The sequence below is a fragment of the Ostrinia nubilalis genome, chromosome 10, assembly GCF_963855985.1.
Source record: "Ostrinia nubilalis chromosome 10, ilOstNubi1.1, whole genome shotgun sequence".
NCBI lineage: Eukaryota > Metazoa > Arthropoda > Insecta > Lepidoptera > Crambidae > Ostrinia > Ostrinia nubilalis.
In genome coordinates this window covers 13,676,547-13,697,639 of record NC_087097.1, presented here as the reverse complement: position 1 = coordinate 13,697,639, position 21,093 = coordinate 13,676,547, and the positions used below count along the sequence as shown (strand labels likewise).

Here is a 21,093-nt window from a genome sequence, read left to right as displayed (position 1 = left end):
AAGAGTAGACTCTCAGTTCCGCTCACATCAAACGCTCAGAGTGCCTAATCTGCGTGAAATGGAACGCAGTAAGCTTTGACTCCGCACTTTTGAGGAAGCGATATGATTTGTGGGTATGACATGAAAGATTGCTGTACGGCTCGTTTTGCCCAAGGGGAAACGTCTCTGTTTTTCTGGGAAAATATTATTATTGCCATCATAGTACGTTCGTTTCAGCCAAATCACGTCCACTGCTGGACAAAGGCCTCCCCCAAGGCTTTCCATAAGGACCGGTCCTGCGCTGCCCGCATCCGCATTGTCATCGTAGTACTCGTGAATAACTTGTAAGAAAGATGGTTAACTGGTAAACCATAGTTGGTGAGGGGTGTAAAATTAATTGAATTTATTTAATTTCTCCGTAAAAGCTAAACTTATTTTGATGGCCCTTTCAATATGATGCTGATGTTATACAGAAGAAAATTAGGCTAATTTTATAGAATAACATCAACGGTTTTATTAAAAATGGTCATAAAAATGTGACTCAAACACGTGACGGATCAAAATCCACGGGCGAAGCGTGGAAGCTAGTACCTATAAAATATGTTATTTTCAAACACGCGCTGAAAACTTTTCCGATTTGCATTTTGTGAAGAGCTGGAAGCGGTGTAGATAAACGGCTGTCACAAACAGGTAGCCAGGAACACGTGTATGGAAAATATGAGAATTTTTTTATAAAATGTAAAGGAACAATAAAATTCATTTCATAAAATAATGTAAAGGCATCACCGCTAAGAACCAGTGACTGGAATGTTGTTTAGTTTTTCCAAAATATGAGACTTACGAGTTTAAAGTCAAAATAAATTATGTATATCTCACCTTAAAACCCCTTTACAATATTATTGACTTTACGAACTCCACATTAAAGATAAAACGATCCATTTTAATGACCTGAGATTATCCCTCTTAATCATGAAAACAAATAAAACTGTTCTACTACCGTTCTAGCTAAATCCCTTAGAATGAGTAGGTTCTAGTTGACGTCTCTTCATCATCATCATCATCATCATCATCATCATCTCAGCCATAGGATGTCCACTGCTGAACATAGGCCCCTAATTCTTCCCATGTTGCCCGGTTGGTAGCGGCCTGCGTCCAGCGCCTTCCTGCTACAACCTTTATGATGTCGTCGGTCCAACTTGTGGATGGACATCACACGCTGCGTTTTCCGGTACGCGGCTTCCACTCCAGAACCTTGCTGCCCCGTCAGTACTGCGTACTATGTGCCCTGCCCATTGCCACTTCAGCTTGCTAATCCATCGGGCTATGACAGCGATTTTAGTTCGTTTACGGATCTCGTCATTTCTGATTCGATGTCGTAACGTGTCTCTTAAAAAACAAAATTAATGACTACTGAAAGCAACTAAACTGCCAATTTAAAGTGTATGTGCTACGAGTATACAAAGTTACGTAACGCCCTTGTACTCACTGATACCAGCTAAATTGGCCGACGGACATGAAAGCAGTTGCTGTTTGTCAACAAACAAACCGACGCCCGGGGGATTTGTTTGGCAAATTTTAGACAGGCCATAGTAAGCTAACGAAAAGTAGAGCCTAAATTATCCACTTAACCTTGGCTATATTAGTTTAAAAGGAGCTTTTTGACCAGGGTGTGCTATCCTGTCACAGAAGGACTACCGTAGTAAGAACCATAGCATGATATTGTAATTTTATTCATGTGTTGATAGATGTACTTTTTCCATACAAAATAATTCCTTATTATTCATGCTCTCATCTCAAAAATTGTGAAGCTATGAAGAGTATCGCCTTCCAATTAAAAATATTTGAGTGCGACAATGAATTTAACATCTCAGCACTTTCCAAATGTTGGTCTCGAAGCGCTGGTAGGGTAAAAAGATTATGAGACATGTAGAGGCTTTTGAAGAGCAAAATATTTGACGATTTGTAAGTACTATTTAAATAGTCTTAAACAAAATAATGAAATTTTAACTTTGACTTAAATGATTCTGAGATACCTAGACCTATACGCAAGATAAGCGATATTTGTTAAGCTGTTTCCCCACTTAGTAAGCAAGTCTACTGGCCCAAACTATAGTAACTAAACACGCTTTGTATTTCGATCGTGCTGATAGCACTCAGCAACACGGGTGTACAGCAACATGCTAGCTAAATCGTTTTAAAACCAACATGTTAATTTATATGTCCGATAAATTTTTAACCAGTTCGTTTTAGTGATTTTTTGCGTTATAAGTTTTCCTGTTGAAAACATGCTAAATAATGTGTATGTATGCTTGTATGACCTATTAATAGTTAAGCCAGCTGTTTGGTAGGTAAAATAACTACAGTCGTTACTCATAACGTTTCTTTTTTTTTTAACTGATAAACTATTCCTGTAGATTTAATTGAACGCGCATCCGTTACTGAAAATTTTTACTCAAATAAATTTTGCCTGAAAAAATACTCATGTCATTTGTTTTCACGCAAAGCTAGCAAGCAACTTGGTATAAAGCTGTTTAAAAATAAATAATATTTCAATGCAGTTGATTCTCTCTCATTAAATAACAATAAATATTGAGCCACATGAAAACAGAAGTAGTTTGATTAAACATTGAAACATAAATGGGCATCGTAAATCACGAGCGAGTGAATTGAATTGCTATTTAAAATGATATAAATTGTTAACGGGATGACTTTTGCATGAAATGTAATTAAAATGTTAAACTGTAGGAATTGTAAAGTAAGTAATTATTTTCTTTTTGTGGGATACATTGATAGAGCTTTAACTAAAAAAATCTGTATTTTTAAATGGTCAATGTTAAATTATGTTTTCAAAAATGCTGCCTAAGACTTTCATCAATTCCATAATATTGATGATTGATGATAAAAACCAGATTATTCTAAAGAAATATCTTGTAAAAGCATAATATTAAGTGGTATGAGACCGCGGCACCTAACAATATTTCTTTGGTGTCTCGATTTGTTGAAAAACTACAATAATATTTACGTTTGTCATACTCAGGCTGAGTTGCACCACAACTTTAACGGTAACTATGACGATAAGTGGTGCTTTTTGTACGGCGCTTGACAGATTTTTGACGTTTGTTGAAGTTAATGTAAGACGGTGCAACCCAGCCTTATTCTTATTTGCTAATTACATATTGGAAGATCTAGATTTTTGCAAAGTTTTTGTTTAGTAACAAACGGTTTAAATATTTTCAGTTGTTGAGATAATTGCTGGTTATTTAATTACTTTGTATATCACTTCGTAGTATTTAAATCAATGTTGCCACACTACTGCTTACTGTAAACCGTTATTGTAATGCTGTTTCAATTTACGAGTACGAAAAAACAATGAATTTTGGCGATAATTGCTCGCATCGATTCGTTGGACGCTCTCCAAACGATGCCCGACTATTGATATGGGCGCGATTAAGGCTATAAAATGCTTGGCAAAATAACGATATGATGCTGTATCCGTTGTACATTTATATCGATAGAGCAAACAAATCGATTTGACAAAGACCACACTTGAACTGTATATCACGACACTATTTTTGTATCTTATTGATGTTCAATTGTTTTGTAGAGCACTGCAAGCATTCTTTACAAAATTATTAAAAAATTACTGAATGAATATCAACCTAAGTATACATTTATTAAATAGAGGATTAATAAGAGTTATTTAATGTGTCACTGAATTCTGTTCTATAGCGTTAGATATTGTCACAGTTCAAGCGATTTAGGAAGAAGAATATTAATTTGTGTCGTAACATAAAGTTAAAAAAAACTAACGAAATAGTTAAGTACATTGTATAAATCCGTGCTTCAGATGGTAAGAGGTATCTTTATTTTCAATTTTTGGTCGCTAAAGCGATTCAATTTGTCACTACGGTTTTGATTTGTTCTTTCAACCTAGTTCTTCAGCTTTTGTGGAACTGTTTGGTCTTACTGAGCAGAATTTTTTTCATTTATTATCATTTTACAAAGGAAGTTTCCTAAATATTAATACACTTATCTACTTACTACATTAACTGTAGTAGCCGTCTAACGCCCGTATTCGCAAACATTACTATGAGGTCTAACAGTGCGCGTGGACGCACGTCGCACATGGTGACACACGAACCAATCACAGAGCCCTATTCAAGGCTGTGCGTTCGATTTGCTGCTTCACATAAGCAAGCATCGTTTGTGAATACGGGCATAAGAAACTGTTGCCAATCTAGCGAAGCTTCCTAAGCAACTATTTGCCGTAGATTATTTGCGGGGTTCTCACCTGCTGTTTGTGGAGCTACTGGTCTAGTGGGTCCGTAAACAAGGATTGTACTAAATACATAGTTTTGACCTTGCTTTCTCCTTGGGATTGAGGGGTTGGAATCGTTTTGCTGTTACTTGGTGCTGAAGATTTTTGGATGAAAGGGAAGTTTTAATGAAATAGAGTTGGGTTTGTCGTGAAATAATCGTAATGTATTGTTATTTTATTCATGCGTTTGAAAGCTTATTGCCGTGTAAGAAGTACAAGCAACCAAGACAATTAATTCGATTATAACTACTACAGTTATCAGGTTATCGTCTACTAAGTTACTCGTATATCGATTAAAATTAGTTTACTAATCCTCTATACGACTGTCAAAATGTTAAAACGAAACACAAACTCAATGCTCATTTCGATCTCCTCACACTTCATGTTAACAGTCTGCAGGAGAGTAACTCTACATGATAGAAGAAGAAGAGTATGTGATAAAGCAGTAGGCTCCCAAAAAGTTATGTAAATAAAAACATTTATTCCCAGGAAACGGCTACATACCCACATCCAGCCTGCGCGAGATCCTCGCGGCACTGGACGACCAGCTGACTCCGGACCAGCTCAACGAAATGATCGCTGAGATCGATACTGACGACTCTGGGACTGTGGACTTTGATGGTAGGTAACCTGGACTGGAGAAAGCCAAAAAACCCAATAGCTACTTACAGACACTCCATTTATCCCAACTACCATAACTGTGCTGGATAGATCAACTGACTTCGGATCAGCTCAACGAAATGATCGATAAGATCGATTCTGACGACTCTGGGACTGTGGACTTTGATGGTATGTACCTTGAACTTCATAGTAAAACTATTCTATTATCAAAATGCTTACAGCAGCTGTTAGCTACCCATCTCAATGGAACATTGCTGAGATCGACTTTGCTGGTATGTACCCATAATGGGGCCAGTGGCCAAATTATTTAGAGGCAATGGATTCATGTCAATTGGTAGACTTTGCTAGATACTCGCAGCGATGATCAGATGACTCCGGACCAGCTCAATGAGATGATCACCGAGATTGAAACTGATGACTCTGGGCTGGGACTGTGGACTTTGATGGTAGGTACCCTAGACTTACCCAGTAAGGTCAGTGGCTAAATAGCTTAGAAGCAGCGGACTAAACTCTGCTATACTCATGCTGGAAGGACTAAGTCGCTGACTCCAGACCAGCTCCATGAAATGATCGCCGAGATTGATACTGACGACTCTGGGACTGTAGACTTTGATGGTATGTACCTTGGACTTCATAGTAAAACTATTCTATTGTCAAAATGCTTATAGCAGCTGTCAGCTACCCATCTCAATGGAGCATTGCTGAGATCGACTTTGCTTGTATGTACCCATAATGGGGCCAGTGGCCAAATTATTTAGAGGCAATGGATTCATGTCAATTGGTAGACTGCTAGATACTCGCAGCGATGATAAGTTAACTCCGGACCAGCTCAACGAAATGATCGCTGAGATCAATACTGACGACTCTGGGACTGTGGACTTTGTTGGTTGGTACCCTGGACTTACCCAGTAAGATCAATGGCCAAAATTACTTATAGGCAACGGATTTATGACCTGCAAGACTGCTAGATCCTCGCAGCGCTGGACGACCAGCTGACTCCGGACCAGCTCAACGAAATGATCGCTGAGATCGATACTGACGACTCTGGGATTGTAGACTTTGATGGTAGACCTAACTGTCAGCAAGTAAGCCCAGTGGCTTGTTGCTGAGGCAACAGATAATAGGCCAATGGCTAGACTCTGCTAGATCCTCGCAGCGCTGGACGACCAGCTGACTCCAGAACATCTTAACGAAATGATCGCTGACATCAACACTGATGATTCTGGGACTGTAGACTTTGATGGTACATACCTTGGATTTGGTGAAAAAATAGATTCAGTGGTATGCAGCCAACAAATTCAATCTCATTGCAGAACCACTGCATCATTGTAGTGTTGGAACTACTAGATGACTTCAGACCAGTTTGACGAGATGTCTTCAGAGATTGATACTAACTAATCTGGGACTCTATTTGTAGACATTGATGGTAGGTTTCAGAGTGAGTGAGAAAAGCCTAGTTGTTTTGCTTACAGCCTTAATTATAACTCTTTCCAGTCCAGTCCAGACTTTACTACATCATCGTAGCTAAAATAACCACCTGACACTGTAGCTCATTCAGTCCATTATCTGATTAAAGCACAAGACAAATTGAGTCTATTTCTGATTGATTACAGAAGAAAACTGTCACTGTCTCCTTAAAAATTAATGATTAGAATTCCAATCAAAATACTCAAGACCTTAATCCATAAAATACTGTTTCCGAAATTAAAATCTGTAATAATAATTCCAGTTTCCCCAGAATTTAGCTCGGGTAATAATAAATGAACCTTCTCGTTCCAGAGTTCATGGAGATGATGACTGGCGATTAACTGGAGCGGTGGCGCCCTCACCGTCTAATTTACACATCCATCGCAATCGCTTTCAAATGGATAGCGATTATAATGGCAATAGCGACTTTTAAATGGTGCCGAAGCTTAATCTTGCACATTACATCTGTTTTTGATAGAATAAATTATCCTTAACTTTGTAACTACAATTATTTACAAAATGTGTGTGAATTCGGCATGCTTCATAATAGGCTAGTTTCCCAAAAAAAAACTTTTAGGCTTTTTTTAAGACTTTTTTTAGACATATTTTTTTTTTATTTATAACAAGCAATACGAATTTTATGATGCGGTAACAGAAATAATAGTTTTTGTATTATTCTTCATTCACTAAATTGACATAAAAAATGAATAAATTGAACGATGCAACTAATAAAGATATTATATTATATCATTCAAAATCAATTGCTTTCAAAATAAAATCGCTATCAAAGACAGTTCAGTAATGCCATTTAAGTTCAAAGCGATTGCAATTGCGATGAATGATGTATTTACGCAATAACCCCGATCGTTGGTGATAAATAACACCTAAACGTAAAGATACTCTAGTCACTATAATAAACAGATATTTTTATTTTATGCCGCATATTTTTATTTCGCTACCTTCGTGATGGAAGACGTTTTTTATTGATGTGACAGATTATTAGTCATTGTTCGCTTTTCTTGCGAAAAATTAGGGTAACATTTTGGCTTTTCCTTAAGTACTAGTTTCTTAGGGAAAAATGATGATATTAAATTAATGATATCTTAAATGTTCTAGACTAGTTTGCATTCTTGGTTGACAAGTTAAGCTCTCTTAACTGAAAACGCCTAGTTTAACTATTGATACCGAGTATGTGGAAACTTAGAATACCTATAGCATAAAAAGTCTATGAATTACTTCTTATTTGTTTATTGACCACGCGTAAGTATAAACTATTTAGAACATATTATACGGTATATAAACATAAAGTTTCTTACATCGTTTTGTATCAGCAAAACAGGGAATACTCATAAAAATAAACTTAACTTAGAGAAACTTGCGAAAGTCCAACCACTCGTACAAGCACGACAAAACTAGAGCTTAATTAACACAGGAAAGCTTCAAACGCGTCAAAGCGCCGTCCTGGAGCTTTGTGGTGTTTTCGCAGAGGACACTTCAGACCATGGCTGGAGGCAAATGTGCTTCTACTTTGTGTGTCTAAAGAAATGATGTTTACGTACACCATTTTGTAAGCTGCGGTAAGCTAGAGAAATGTTACTGTGGTACATTGTTGAGATTAATTTTTGTCTGCGGGGTTGTGGGGAGAAAATTATGTATATTCTATTATTTTACACAACCTTTTACGCTTGAGTTATGCGAAAGAAACTTTATCTGTCAGTCCTTTACGCTTTTTATGAAATTTGGTGTAGATAGTGGATATTTTAAGACCCACTAAAAGATTAGATAGAATACAATTAAAAAAAATCTTCCTCTCTTCTAAAATGCAGTGCCCGATAGGGTGAATAATTGTATCTAACCTTAACATATCACCATTTGTAAAAATGGATGCAATAAATTATTGAGTATTGAAATTATATCCTGGTTTTGAAAGACTTACATGCGAGCAAGTTTTTCTGCTGAGGTAGACCGAAATTTACGCAGGTGAGGACGTGGCCAAAAGCCAATACCTCGATAAATTGTTAATCCTTGGGCTCGATATATTTTAGGTTCTTTACGGATCTTTTTTTATAATGTCTTAGGCTGGGTTACACTATCCTACTTTAACTTTAACAAACATAAAACAATCTGTCAACAATAAAAAAAAACAGTTGTCGTTATTGTTACGGTTAAAGTTAGGTGGTGCAACTCAGAATAAGTATAAAATGTAGCGCAAACCTGAATGCCTCTACGTTCGCACGTGTCGTGTCAAAAATCAAAATATCAAAATCAAAAATATTTATTCAGTTTAGACCACAAGTGGCACTTAAAAAAAGAAAAGGTAGCCCTTATGGGGCACTTTACATGTCTCCTTATCTTTTGGGCCCTACCAGCGCTTCGAGACAAACGATATGGCAAGTGCTGAGAAGAAACGCTGGAACAAACAAAGTGTGCCAGCGTCACAGGAGTTCACATGTCTTTGTGGGGAGCTTACTTTGACAGCGTGCCCGAGGCGTAGTAGGTGTAGCATAAAGATGAACACTCACTTTCTACTATCTAAATTATAACTCAAAGGTGACTGACCGATCAGATCATAGTGATCTATCAACGCACAGCCCAAACCACTGGACGGATCGGGCTGAAAGACATGCAGGTAGATATTATGACGTAGGCATCCATGACAGGATTTTACGAAACTCCACTCCTAAGGAGGTAAAACGGGATCCACGCGTACGAAGTCGCGAGCGGCCGCTAGTAGCCTATAAATCTATAGCAGTGTTTAAACTTAGGTGTGCCTAGTGCATAATTTTAGTGTGGTAATTCATAGGGCACAGCAATATTATAGTAATTAACAACACAAACAAACAGTTGAACTGACAACCTCTTCCTTTTTGAAGTCGATTAAAAAGGTAAAACGTTACAAGAGCACCTAACGTCATTAAGTAGTAGCGCTTTAGTTTATTATTTTTATATGACCTGTTTCACTGTTTAATTTAGTTTATTTATCCCATCAGGTTAAGTGGTTTGACTTCCCTTAACATCGATTTTACAACTCTATATTAAGTACTTTATGATTTTAGAAAATTTAGTACAAGAGACAATAGCTTTTGCTTCATTAACCTTTATTTTATTTTGTTACCTTTATGTTTAAAAAATCCAAAGAAACGACTCCGAGCAATGGTCATCAATAATAAATAACATGGTACAAAGGTAATATTATATTCTTCGTGTGTTTGAATAACTACAATCAATAATAATAATACCTCAATTATCCTGAAATAATACACCTCTATGCACCTCTTCGTTCGACAGCAAATCAACCTACTATAAAAGGGCCAATATATTCTTTATAACCTTATAATAAAGTTCAAAATGAATTGAAGAAATTACTATAATGACAGCGTTAGCAATCGAACCTAGACCTACACTTATCACTGATTGCACCACTGAATTAAATATTATTTCATTGGACTGTCATTTTGTGTTCACTTACTGAATTACTGCTATTGACATAAGCAGTACGACTACCTATTTTTTTTTTTTTAACTATCTATTGAAGTTTTTGCCGAAGCAGTTTAGTCTAAAATCTAGCTATTTCGTTTAGTTTTCCTTGTGTAAGTACTTCATCACAGTACAGTCAGCGTCAAATAGCTCGTTACAAAATATTGTTGCAAATTTTTTGGCTACTTTGGCATAACTAATATTTTGATTGCTGGATTTAAAAAAAATTATAGAGATTTGGTTTTGTTACAAAATTCATGTATTCGATACACATGTTTTTTTTTTTTCAATCTTATGTTTTATTTTTTATCAAATTCAGATACTTCTAAATTAAAAGACATGTAACTGAAGTAAAACAATACAGTCATGCATTTACCTTAAAAACTTCATGCATGTACAAATTCTTACACCACATTAAATATTTATTATCACTGTAGGTAAGTATCACTTTCTTTGAAAGCTCAAGCGTCATATAATATTTTCCAAAGCTATCATCTTTTCACTTAACCACATACTTGAGAGAATTTGAATTTACGTATAATGTATCGCAGGCCCCAAGAAGATTCTTGAATTTCATGCATTTAAATAGAAAATGAAAACAGTGTAAAGGATCCGCTGAATAAAATGCTAGAGCCGCTTGGGAGAAATTTAATGTGAGACTGGAATTCAGCCGTTTGGGTAAATTCACATTTCTGAGGTGATCTGAAAATAACATGTAGTGTTGTGGTGTATAAACATTTGAAATGAACCACACATGAACATGAACTTATATTACATGGCGCAAAGGTATAAAACATGTTCACATTTTTTAGACCCCTACCTGCTTAACTAGTTTTAGAAACTAATTCGTGTAAAAAATTTAAAAATATGTGTTAAAATAATTTAGAAAAAAAACTAGAAAATTTCGTCTTGTTTAAATTTAAATGTATGGCCGGCCTTGTGAACTTTATTTTAAAAAACAATCTGCTTATAACGGTTACCTTCGTTTCAGCCGAAAGACGTCCACTGCTGGACAAAGGCCTGGGACCAAGGATTTCCACAAAGACCGGTCCTGCGCCGCTTGCATCCAGGTACCTCCCGCGACCTTCACCAGATCGTCGGTCCACCTAGTGGGAGGCCTGCCCACGCTACGTCTTCCAGCTCGTGGTCGCCACTCAAGAACTTTCCTGCCCCCCATCAGCTCTTCGAGCTATGTGCCCCGCCCACTGATCTCCTACGGATCTCCTCATTTCTGATTCGATCACGCAGGGAAACTCCTTGAGCCTTCTTATGAGGCCCATAGTAAGCGACCACGTCTCAGATCCGTACACCATCACTGGCAACACTGGCAACACACACCGTTGGCCGTGTGTGTTGCCAACGGTTACCTATTTGATGTAAAAATATATCACCTGCATAGTAACACGTCAACATTTTCCGTGCCCGAAAAATAAATGGCGCGAATTCTTTGCTAACGTGGCACAAGACAAATTGGGCGTAAAAGAAAAGTTTTCGAAAGAAATATGAGACTTTCTGCTTTGCCGAAACTTTTGTGATATCGAATCGGGGTAATCCGGCTAATTTGTGAACGTGTTTACAAATGACTGGTGACAACTTTGAGACTTATCCTTATGTTGGCAGCACGTTTATACAATACGAAGCGCGAAGTTTAGTATAAAACTAGACAGCGAATGTTAAGTAGCTCGGTTTCTAATAACGTGGATGTAAAGGTAAATAATTTACAACTTTATTGATGCTACATAGAATCAAAGAGCGCGCGTTAGAGTAAAACTTTTTGCGCTCTATCAGCTGGTACGGGACTATGCCCACCTCTCGTTCCCACCACTGCAACTCCTGTGTAGCCAGGATCTACAGCTTGACCACCAATAAAAACCCAACCAGTGAAGGTCAAGTGTGTCCCGGCAATCCCGGGGGAAAGTTAAACTGTCATTGGACCCGCAACGAAATTAATCAGAAGAACATAGGAGGAGTTCGAAGTTAAGGTTTGACTTCCCTCCATTGTGAAGCGGACTACCAGCAGCAGCTGGTAGTAAACATTTTTACGTTCACCTTCTCATCTTGATCAAATTCATTTCACCATATTGAGACAACACCTAAAAATACCTACACGATTTGCGACCGTACCTACGACAGTACAACAATACAATATCGCGCTTGTTTTCTGCAAAAAGTCGCGTCATATAAAGGCCGAGCTCACGCATTACTCGAATTAGTCAGGATTACTGAAATGAGATTACAAGAGTGAAACTAGGTTTCTGGAGCACTTGTCTACACGTGTTCGGAAAGGATTTAGTTCAGGCTTCGAATAAATTTCACAGGATCGAACTAAGCCAGCCCCAGTTTAAGCTGGAGCTTAAGCCTTTTACACTTTAGCATGGAAATCACACAGTGCTTCGAAAGAGCTCCGGTTACTACTCCCTTATTTCTCTCAGCTAAGTTTAAATAAATAAACTAAAGCCCGGTTTTTGAGCACGTAGAATTTTGTCCAATGACCCCAAGATACCCATCCTTATCGCTCGCGCGTAATTATATTGCTGTCGCGACTCGCGGACCAGGCTTTAGCAAGTTTATACAAAACTTGTTTTTGTACTGGAATTATTTAGTTTAACCACGTAATATAAGTAAAATAAAAAATATCGCTCTACAAATTATAGAATAATACCAAAGGTATTGCATTCACAAGTACTCTAACGCTATTTAAAGGTCATAGCAGACTTATCAACTTGGAAAGGGATCAACGCCGTATCGCCTTTCGCGAGCTGTCATCGCCTTTTGAGCGCTGTCAACCGTGAGGCAAGGTGTTTACGTTACGGTGCGGATAAGTGTGCGTTGCAGTATGGACTTTCATACAAAGAATACTGACCGCCTCGAGTTGATACAGTTACGATCCCTTTCCGGGTTGATAAGTGTGAGCAATTGAAAACCTCGTAAGTAGAAGTAGTTTATGAATCTAGCAATCATCAGTGATAATTCTATATTTATTAGTACCGTAGACTAATGCTGTAATAAAAGAGCCTTTCCCGTTGTAACAATGGCGCTGCTCATAACGGCTCCATTAAATCGTTGTTCATAACGGTCCCACTATTGGATCGTACTCCACCAATTGCTCATTAGTCTGGGTGGGACTCGTGACCTAATTTCGGGATCGAGCAGAGTTCGAAGTACAAGCGATTGTTCGTTTTGCATTTGCTAACGAATCGAATTTCATTTTTGGAGAATGATTTATCACTTTTTCTTAATGAAGACACTAGACCTGTAATAGGTAGGTTCTGGAATAAAAACTAAAATAAAATAGTTACAATGTACGTAATTTGTTAATTAATAACTCAATACTTACGGTAAAAAAGAAAGTCCTGAAAATCTCCTCACATAATGAAGTTTTCGTTAATAAATGATCAGGTACTATTTTGTTCTGAAGAGCTATTAATTTTGATAAAAAATAAAATTGATGCCTACAATTTTGAGTTCAGTCTAGTTTGTAATAGTAATGTAATCAAGTGTTAACGAAAATCTAAAGCTTTTTGCAACTCTGAAACCCTGTTTTAATTAATCACTGGTTCGACCAAAAACCATTTAAGTGTTAATATACACATTATATGTATGTACACGTAATCCGTTAACACCGTGCACTTAAATTGTTTTGACTAGGTACTTAGCACTATTTCCAGTTTGTAACTATTTGTATAATCAGCTTGTTACGAGTAGGTAGGTATGTTGTTTTGTTTTGAAATCTGTTATTCCAAAATGAATATTAGTTCTTCAACTATCGAATTTCTACGATGAGATGATGTTTTGTCTGATTGTGTGTCGCCACTTACCGTCGCCGATTCTACGCCTGATGATGATGATTCTACTGCTACAGCTAAAACAAACTACAAAGAGTAACGCGAATGACTCATGGGTCATGACAAAAATCATTTTGGCAATGACTTTTTAATATTGTTTTGAAAAGTCGACTCTTACTTGTATCACTATTTCTGTAAATAGAAAATTTAAACTGATAAGCTTACTCAGACTGGATCATCCATTGAAAATTCTTGTGTTCTGTCTTGGAACTTAATAAATTAATAATTAAGTTAAGACAAGTTTTTACACATAAAGTGCTAGTGATTGTAGTTAAAGTAAAAATCATTGCCGACCAAAACAACCAACCAAATCAAACAGACAATGTAAATGAAGAGGCGTGATAAGCGTACTTCCATTACCTGGCTTACGCTCCTAAAGCTACTGGTGCTAGCGCTCCGAGCCTGTAAGAAGAAACATTCATTCCTATACACTAGCACACACAGCTTTTGGCGACCAAGAAGATTCACATGCTAACATTTATCTATTTTGAGGTACAACGGTCTTTCCATCAAATAGAATTACAACATTGACACTAGAATCTAAATACATAAACAGTTATTTTGAATATTTATTTTACAACATTGAGTAACATTTTGATTCAGCAAAGCACCTCTAGGTTTTTTTTTTAATTGGGGACTTGACTTTCAATTTGAATTCCAGTCACTTACTTAGACGACATCATTGTTCTTAACACAAAAAATTGTGAAATAAGAAGAGTGGGATAAACCTCTAGAAATCAATGTTGGTTCCTGTCATAGGAGAAAATATAGTGACATATAAGAGAAAAAGGATATAGACAAAGAAATTAGTTTTAATGCATTGGAAGCATAAAAGGTTAATAGCTAGTTGGTCGTAAAGTTTATTATAAGTAATTTAATCCATTAGTATTAGCAAATGTCTTTTAGGATATTGACGTCGAAGATAGAAATGGGCAGTAAGAACAACTTAACGTTATTTTATTCTAAAGAAGAGTTCTCAAATAGATATAAAGCTACTGACCTCTTTAGTCGGACACTGAAATCTTTTCACTGACCCACAAACAGAGGTCGTTAAAAGTTTTCAAGGAAAAGTCTTGGCTGCGACCGTTTTACCATCTAAATAGTCGGTGCAATACGTGACAGAGCTCAGAAGGGAAGGAGATAGTACGTGCAGTGATCTTGTTGGTCGGGTACACAGAGAACAGTATAAATATAATGCACAGTTAAATTGGAGCTACATTTGAACAGGTAAAAAAGTATGAAGTTAAATTTTTTCGTTGCCTTTTTGGACACAAACTGCATTATTAAGTGCTACTTCCTGTCATATCTGACATGACACCAATTTACAAATAATTAATAATCATCATCATTAATGAAATTAAGGTTTTATTAGTCAAGTGTAGCTCCAAAACATAGAACAAATAATATAATAAGGCAAGCAGTTATTCATCGTGTTAATAAATAGAAATCGAAAACAGTGAGTCAGGTATCCATAAGGATCGCCAGAGAGAAGCCAGATAGAGATTTGCAACCAACATCAAGTGACTCTTTACAACATATAACTATTTTTCTCAAGAATAAGTTTACATACTTCTTCAGCTTGAGTCCATTGTTAAATTTCATTTAGGTCTGGTTATTAAGTGAACTTAAAGTTATAGAATTCAATTCCCATTCGGGTACTTTCTTATTATTCTCTTTTGAAACTTTGAATGTAATTAAACAACGGACTTAAATTGCTGTTTTTTTTTTTTTTTCAAAAATGTAAAGAGTCCTTTTAGAACATTTAAAGCATTTGCCAAGACATTCAGCGACACCAAATTATTTACAACAAATACATCTTGCGTAAACATATAAGTACACAATCAGCTGATGTCAGTGTGCAAATTGAGCGTTAAAGGTTTGTAGTTTGGTCGTTGTAGTGATTAGTGTCGCGTTCGTACCTGAAAGAAACTTGGGTGATAGCAAAGTTGGGAAGTGTCATTCCAGTGGATAGTAAATGGTAGAAGTTTCATACCTGTGGTAAAAATTGTCAATGTATATTCTTAAACTGAAGAACTTTATTTTGTTTTAGACGCATAGTTCAGGCTAGATTAGGAAAGAAAACGTAAACATTTAAGGTGTAGATGCCTCAACTCATTATCTGTTCGCACCAAAATTCTCATTGAATATGTACAGGCAACAGCACATCAAACAACACATTTTTATTGCAAAATACCACCTATTACAATGACATAAGATGCCTTGGGTTTAGCTTGATGTGCTGCTATCTGTAATATCGTGGTGCGAGCAGGTTACGTCGTGAGTCGATATTCCTTCACAGAAAATAATAAAGAAAGTAAACCTTCGAACGTTCGGAAGCTATCCCCATAACTCCAAAGTAACGTGACAGGAACTTCCACGAAAAACAATATATCATAATATTAAATTCTAATAAAGAATCTTTGCGAAGTAAATCCAGTTTTATCCGCCCGAAACCGGTTTAAAGCCTCCAATCTTTGAAGAATTTCTTTTTGTAAGGGGACCGTGTATTCTCCTCAATTTCTCGTTTAGATATGCGGGCACGTGCTGTATTTATTCATATTTTATGTAGGCTACAGTCCCCTTATAAAAAGGTAAGGTAATAATAATAAAATAGTGAACAACTTGTGTTGCTCTATTCGTAATAATAAAACGAAATTGCATTGGTTCCAGTAGGTTTTTATTTTTTGTCGTTCATGTTGTCAATATCACAATGGAAAAAAAACGTCAGCCACAGATTACATAACTATTGATACTTTTTCATGCATAAAGTAAATACAGGATAATATCGTTGCCAACTCATCACAAATAAATAGTTTTAACATTTTTATATGTATTCTGTTCATTTTGTTCAATATTTTTTAAAGTTACTGCTGTTTTATTTATCTTTCTTATGGAATTTAAAATTGGTTCATTCGTTGTAAGTTTTAATAAATCAGACCCTGAAAATTCTCACTTTTTTGTAACAACCATTGAATCCTACGCGTCACGTAACATCAGAGGAATTCCTATAATCGCAAAAATTGCCTCTATTTTGAGCTTTATTCTTAGAACCGCAAGGTGTAACAATTGTTGTGTTACACGTTATGAGGCGTGAAAAGCGAAAACCAATGGAAAGAAAACTCCGAAAACGAAAATATTACCGTAATTTATTCCTTGCCAAACCGAACCGTGTGTAGGAAGCTAAATTGAAACTATAAGAAACAGAATAAAATATGTTTCAAAGAAGGTCAGGGCCGATTACAGATAGTAAGCGGGTCAGTAAAAATAAAATAAATTAAAATTTCAAAGTATTAAATCCTGGATTTGATACCCTATATTATTACACAGCACTGACGGCCATTATTTGTCATGTACTTATTTCACTATTTAATTTTCATTAATAAAATTCCTCTTACAAACGTGAACATTCTTCAGTATTGTATTCTAATATTCTGAATGCAAACATTTTCATGTCATCGGTATTGCCAAGTGTATTAAGGAAACAGCGACGGTGGCGCCGCAATATCCGGTAGTACCGCCGCTTCCGGTGGCCATGTAGCGAAGCACCGAGCATAGATATCGAGTGTATTTACTGGGTAAAGAACAATATTGGCTAAGGTAAACAATATTAGGTATTTGGCATTGGTTTATTGAAGGCTTTTATTTCACTATACAAAACTTTCAATTTTTTTTTCAAATGTCATTTAAAAATTATCAATGTGAAAGCTTGTGAGGCTAGCTGGATGGATGTTTGTGTAACTTTTCACGAAAATACTACTGAAAATTTTTTAGACAGACCGAAATTCACACTTTATTAATGAAAGGCCGAACCACCGTTTCATGTTGAAATTTGTTAAAAAAAATTCGTGTAATTTATAAAAGGCAAGTAAATAATTATTGACAACAACTTTAATGATCATTAAATTCCCCGTGTTTGAAGTACGATTATGTACAAACTACACTTCAAAATTACTTCATACATAATGTTTGGTTAGATCGAGGTGATTAATTAACAATTGATAAATGTTGGCCTGTAATTAGTTAATTACACTCGCACTGAATACAGCGAAATTACAGTGTATTAGTGTCGTGGATGTACTTAGTATTAATGATAGATGTAATCATGGGATAAGCTTTTAAATCACAAGTCACGTTAACAGATTAGTATAAACAAGTATTACTTAGATACGAAAGTAGCTCCGAATGTTTTTATTCCTACAATTAACTATAATTATCATGAATTTTGGTAGAGATAGAATAAGACTTTAGAAAAGGACTTAATATGCTTTTAGTTGCAAAAAACCTTATTAAAGTACCTACATTGGTAAGAAAATTAGTGTAATGGATTATTTGTCATTTTTTATTGGTTAAATAAAAATAAAAATTTCACCCGCGTGAAATTTAGTTTGTCACAGATCGTCATAAACTATAGCCTATATGTTATTCTGGGTTATAAACAATAATACTGTAAAGTTAAATAAAAGAGTAACAAACATCCAGACATCCTGACATCCAGACATCCAAACTTTCGCATTTATAATAGGTAGTAGGATGTGTGTCGAGATAAATGGACATTGACGAATATGCTCGTATTACATTATTATTAAATTAAAACTTTTTTTTTTTTAAAGAGACAATGGTTTTCCAAAATGACATCGTCCTACAAGAATCATCAAACAAAAGAAATCTTCGTATGAAAAGACTTCCTATTCCAAGAAAAATCTTCATTCAATCTTTCAACTATTTTTTCTTTTCTCCAACGTAAAATCCAGAGCAAAAATTTCCAGCCAGCTCTGTAAAGAGACCCATTTTCCCTTGATTATTGTTAGGTTAACAAAATCGACTTTATACTGAGTAAATAAGGATAATTTTCGCGTAAACGCTTTTATAGGGGGTGTGAATTCCTGTTGAACTCTAACGAGGGCCTTAATGAGTGCTTTAATCCGAGTGCATTTATCACTATCCACGTGAATAAATCCTCTGTCTGGTTGAAGCTGTATAGATGGGCTGCATACATAGGGAAATTTCGTGGCACCCTAAATTAAGAGCTAAGCGTTGTAGGTATATTGAATTTATTTTTCATCCACGAGGAAGCTCTTGGCCTGATGGAAAAAGATCAGGCCGAATATGGAAGCGAACTTCAACCACAGAAGAATTGGCTATCCTACTTTCAACTGCCGGAACACAACAATGCTGTTAACATTATTGTTAATGCGACAGACTTAGATAAGATGGTGATAGCTAGTCAGGCGGATATAGCACAAGCCCTACCACCGACCAAACTGAGCAGAATATTTTGTCCCTACAGAGAATTAAACCCGTTATCTATGGGTCTGAAACAGGTGGTCTTGCCACTAGACCACAGAGGCGGTTGATATTACAGCCTTATCTCTGGCCCATTTTGGATGGGTGACCGTTTTGAAAATTTAATATTTAATATCATTACACACCTATTACAGAGGAATTTGGGAAACAATAATATCGTGTCTTCAAAGGGACAATAATAAAGGAAGATAAATTGCCACGGCGCGGCGTTTTCTGCGGAACTTAGGGCGAGCTTTACCAAGCTTTCAACTGGAAATTGCCATTTCTATTGTGATGAAAAGAACGGCCCGTTTACATAATAAGTAACCATTAAAAATGTTATTCAAATAATTCAGTAAGACTGATATCAGGTAATACTTGTAGATCTAAGCCAGGGGCAAAAGCATTGAATCATTTTTGAGGCTTTTGCTGTAACTGGACCTGACCTGATTTCATCAAATTTCATCATCATCATTTCAGCCATAGGACGTCCACTGCTGAACATAGGCCTCCCCTAATGATTTCCACGTTGATCGATTGGTAGCGGCCTGCGTCCAACGCTTCCCTGCTACCTTTACGATATCTACACAAATTTATCTCTGATCAATTTTCTCTGGGTCCTATATGAACTCTAGCGAGAAAAGCCGTGACAAAAAAGTCTTTGATTGCTATTGTTTACTGTTCTCAAAGAAAGAGCGTTCGTACTTCTTGATTATTAGATCAGAATCACGTATTAATCCAGCCTTCAATGGGAGTTTGGCAGACAAAGCGCGCGGTAATACACTCTACGGCAACTCATTAAGGCGCTCCGTGACTGACTGGTGAACGCTGATCGTTACACTGAAGCGAGCGATTATCGTAAAATAAAACATAGATTTTTTTATAACAGTGATAGATAACGGCAATGAAAAAGAAAATTTAAGGCTGGTTTGCACCATCTTACATTAACTTTGACAAACGTCATAAATCTGTCAAACTCCATACAAAAAACATCGGTTATCGTTAAAGTTACGGTCAAAGCTAGATGGTGCAACTCAGCCTAAGAAAATGTAAGAGAACAGTGGTCTGCATAAGCCGCTGAATTATGTTGATTTTCGATAAGAAGACACACGAGAAGGATTTAATTTAGTCTCTAAAATTAATCAGAGTTCACAGTAAAAAGTTTTTACATTTCTTAAATTTCTTTTGCTTTTTTGATGATAAATAAATGTTATGAATAGATACTATAATAATATGGACGCCATATTGACTTTCTGTGTAAACCCGAAATCCTCGCTAACAAAAGTGGGCTAAACTTTATGAGCTAAGTTCGTGTGCACGGTTCGGTGTGACAGACGCCTTTTTATCCATCGCCTGTCAGCCTAATGAGCAATTTCCGACCGATTCTAATGAAGTATTGTGGATTCTGAAGGCTTTTTAATTACGAGGGCAACTCTCACTGGCGAATAATTTTATTTCAATGAATTTAAACCGTTTCACAGTGATTCGAGTAGAACAAGCTAGCTGGACAATATTATTTTTTTACTTTAATGTGTTTAATACACGCATTACTTACTTTTTTGTGCAATTTAAGATTAATTAGGCTTGTTATTATAATTATTATAGGTAGGTTTGAAAAAAAAATTTTTTTTGGTAATAAAATATTTATTTCCTAAAATCAAGAGAAACAGGCTAAAAAGGAAAGAAGAAACTAACTTTACAGTATAATAATAATTGGTCTTATGATGTATTAGGTGTTAAAGTATGAAATTCCCGTTTTTTATGGAGAATTTAATGAAAATCAATTTTTCGATATAAACATTTTTGCGATTTATATGGAACAAAGAATCTCAGTTTTTTTTAATTTAGTGGGTAGACTGGGACAACATTAATGACTTGCCAAGTTGCTGTGGCCAGCAGACATTTGCGCTGCAGCTTCAGCAGCCAATATCAGTTCTCAAGTACTTCTTGAGGAAATGAGGTCTAAAAGTCTTCTTCTTTTCGTCTTTTTGCTGGACTCGTCGAACTCTTGGAGTGGTCGTCCAGGTGTAGAATCTTTCGACGTGGAAGACTGAGCTTTATGAACAGAAACATGTAACACTATGGCTCCGGGAATCCACTCAG

The 21,093-nt window shown here is 36.2% G+C and overlaps 2 protein-coding genes across 2 annotated transcripts in view; one reads left to right on the top strand and one right to left on the bottom strand.

Moving 5' to 3' along the window:
• Positions 1–7,320, top strand: part of LOC135075347 (troponin C-like) — a 30,095-nt gene extending 22,775 nt beyond the window's left edge. The window contains exons 5-6 of the mRNA XM_063969782.1: positions 4,787–4,918; positions 6,698–7,320. Of these exons, the coding sequence (XP_063825852.1) occupies positions 4,787–4,918; positions 6,698–6,726 (161 nt within the window). The 3' untranslated portion in view covers positions 6,727–7,320. The remainder of the gene's footprint in view (positions 1–4,786; positions 4,919–6,697) is intronic.
• The window catches only part of LOC135075342 (calmodulin-A-like), an 80,888-nt gene that overhangs the window by 58,365 nt on the left and 1,430 nt on the right, over positions 1–21,093 (bottom strand). The window contains exon 2 of the mRNA XM_063969777.1: positions 14,068–14,109. Within this exon, the coding sequence (XP_063825847.1) occupies positions 14,068–14,109 (42 nt within the window). The remainder of the gene's footprint in view (positions 1–14,067; positions 14,110–21,093) is intronic.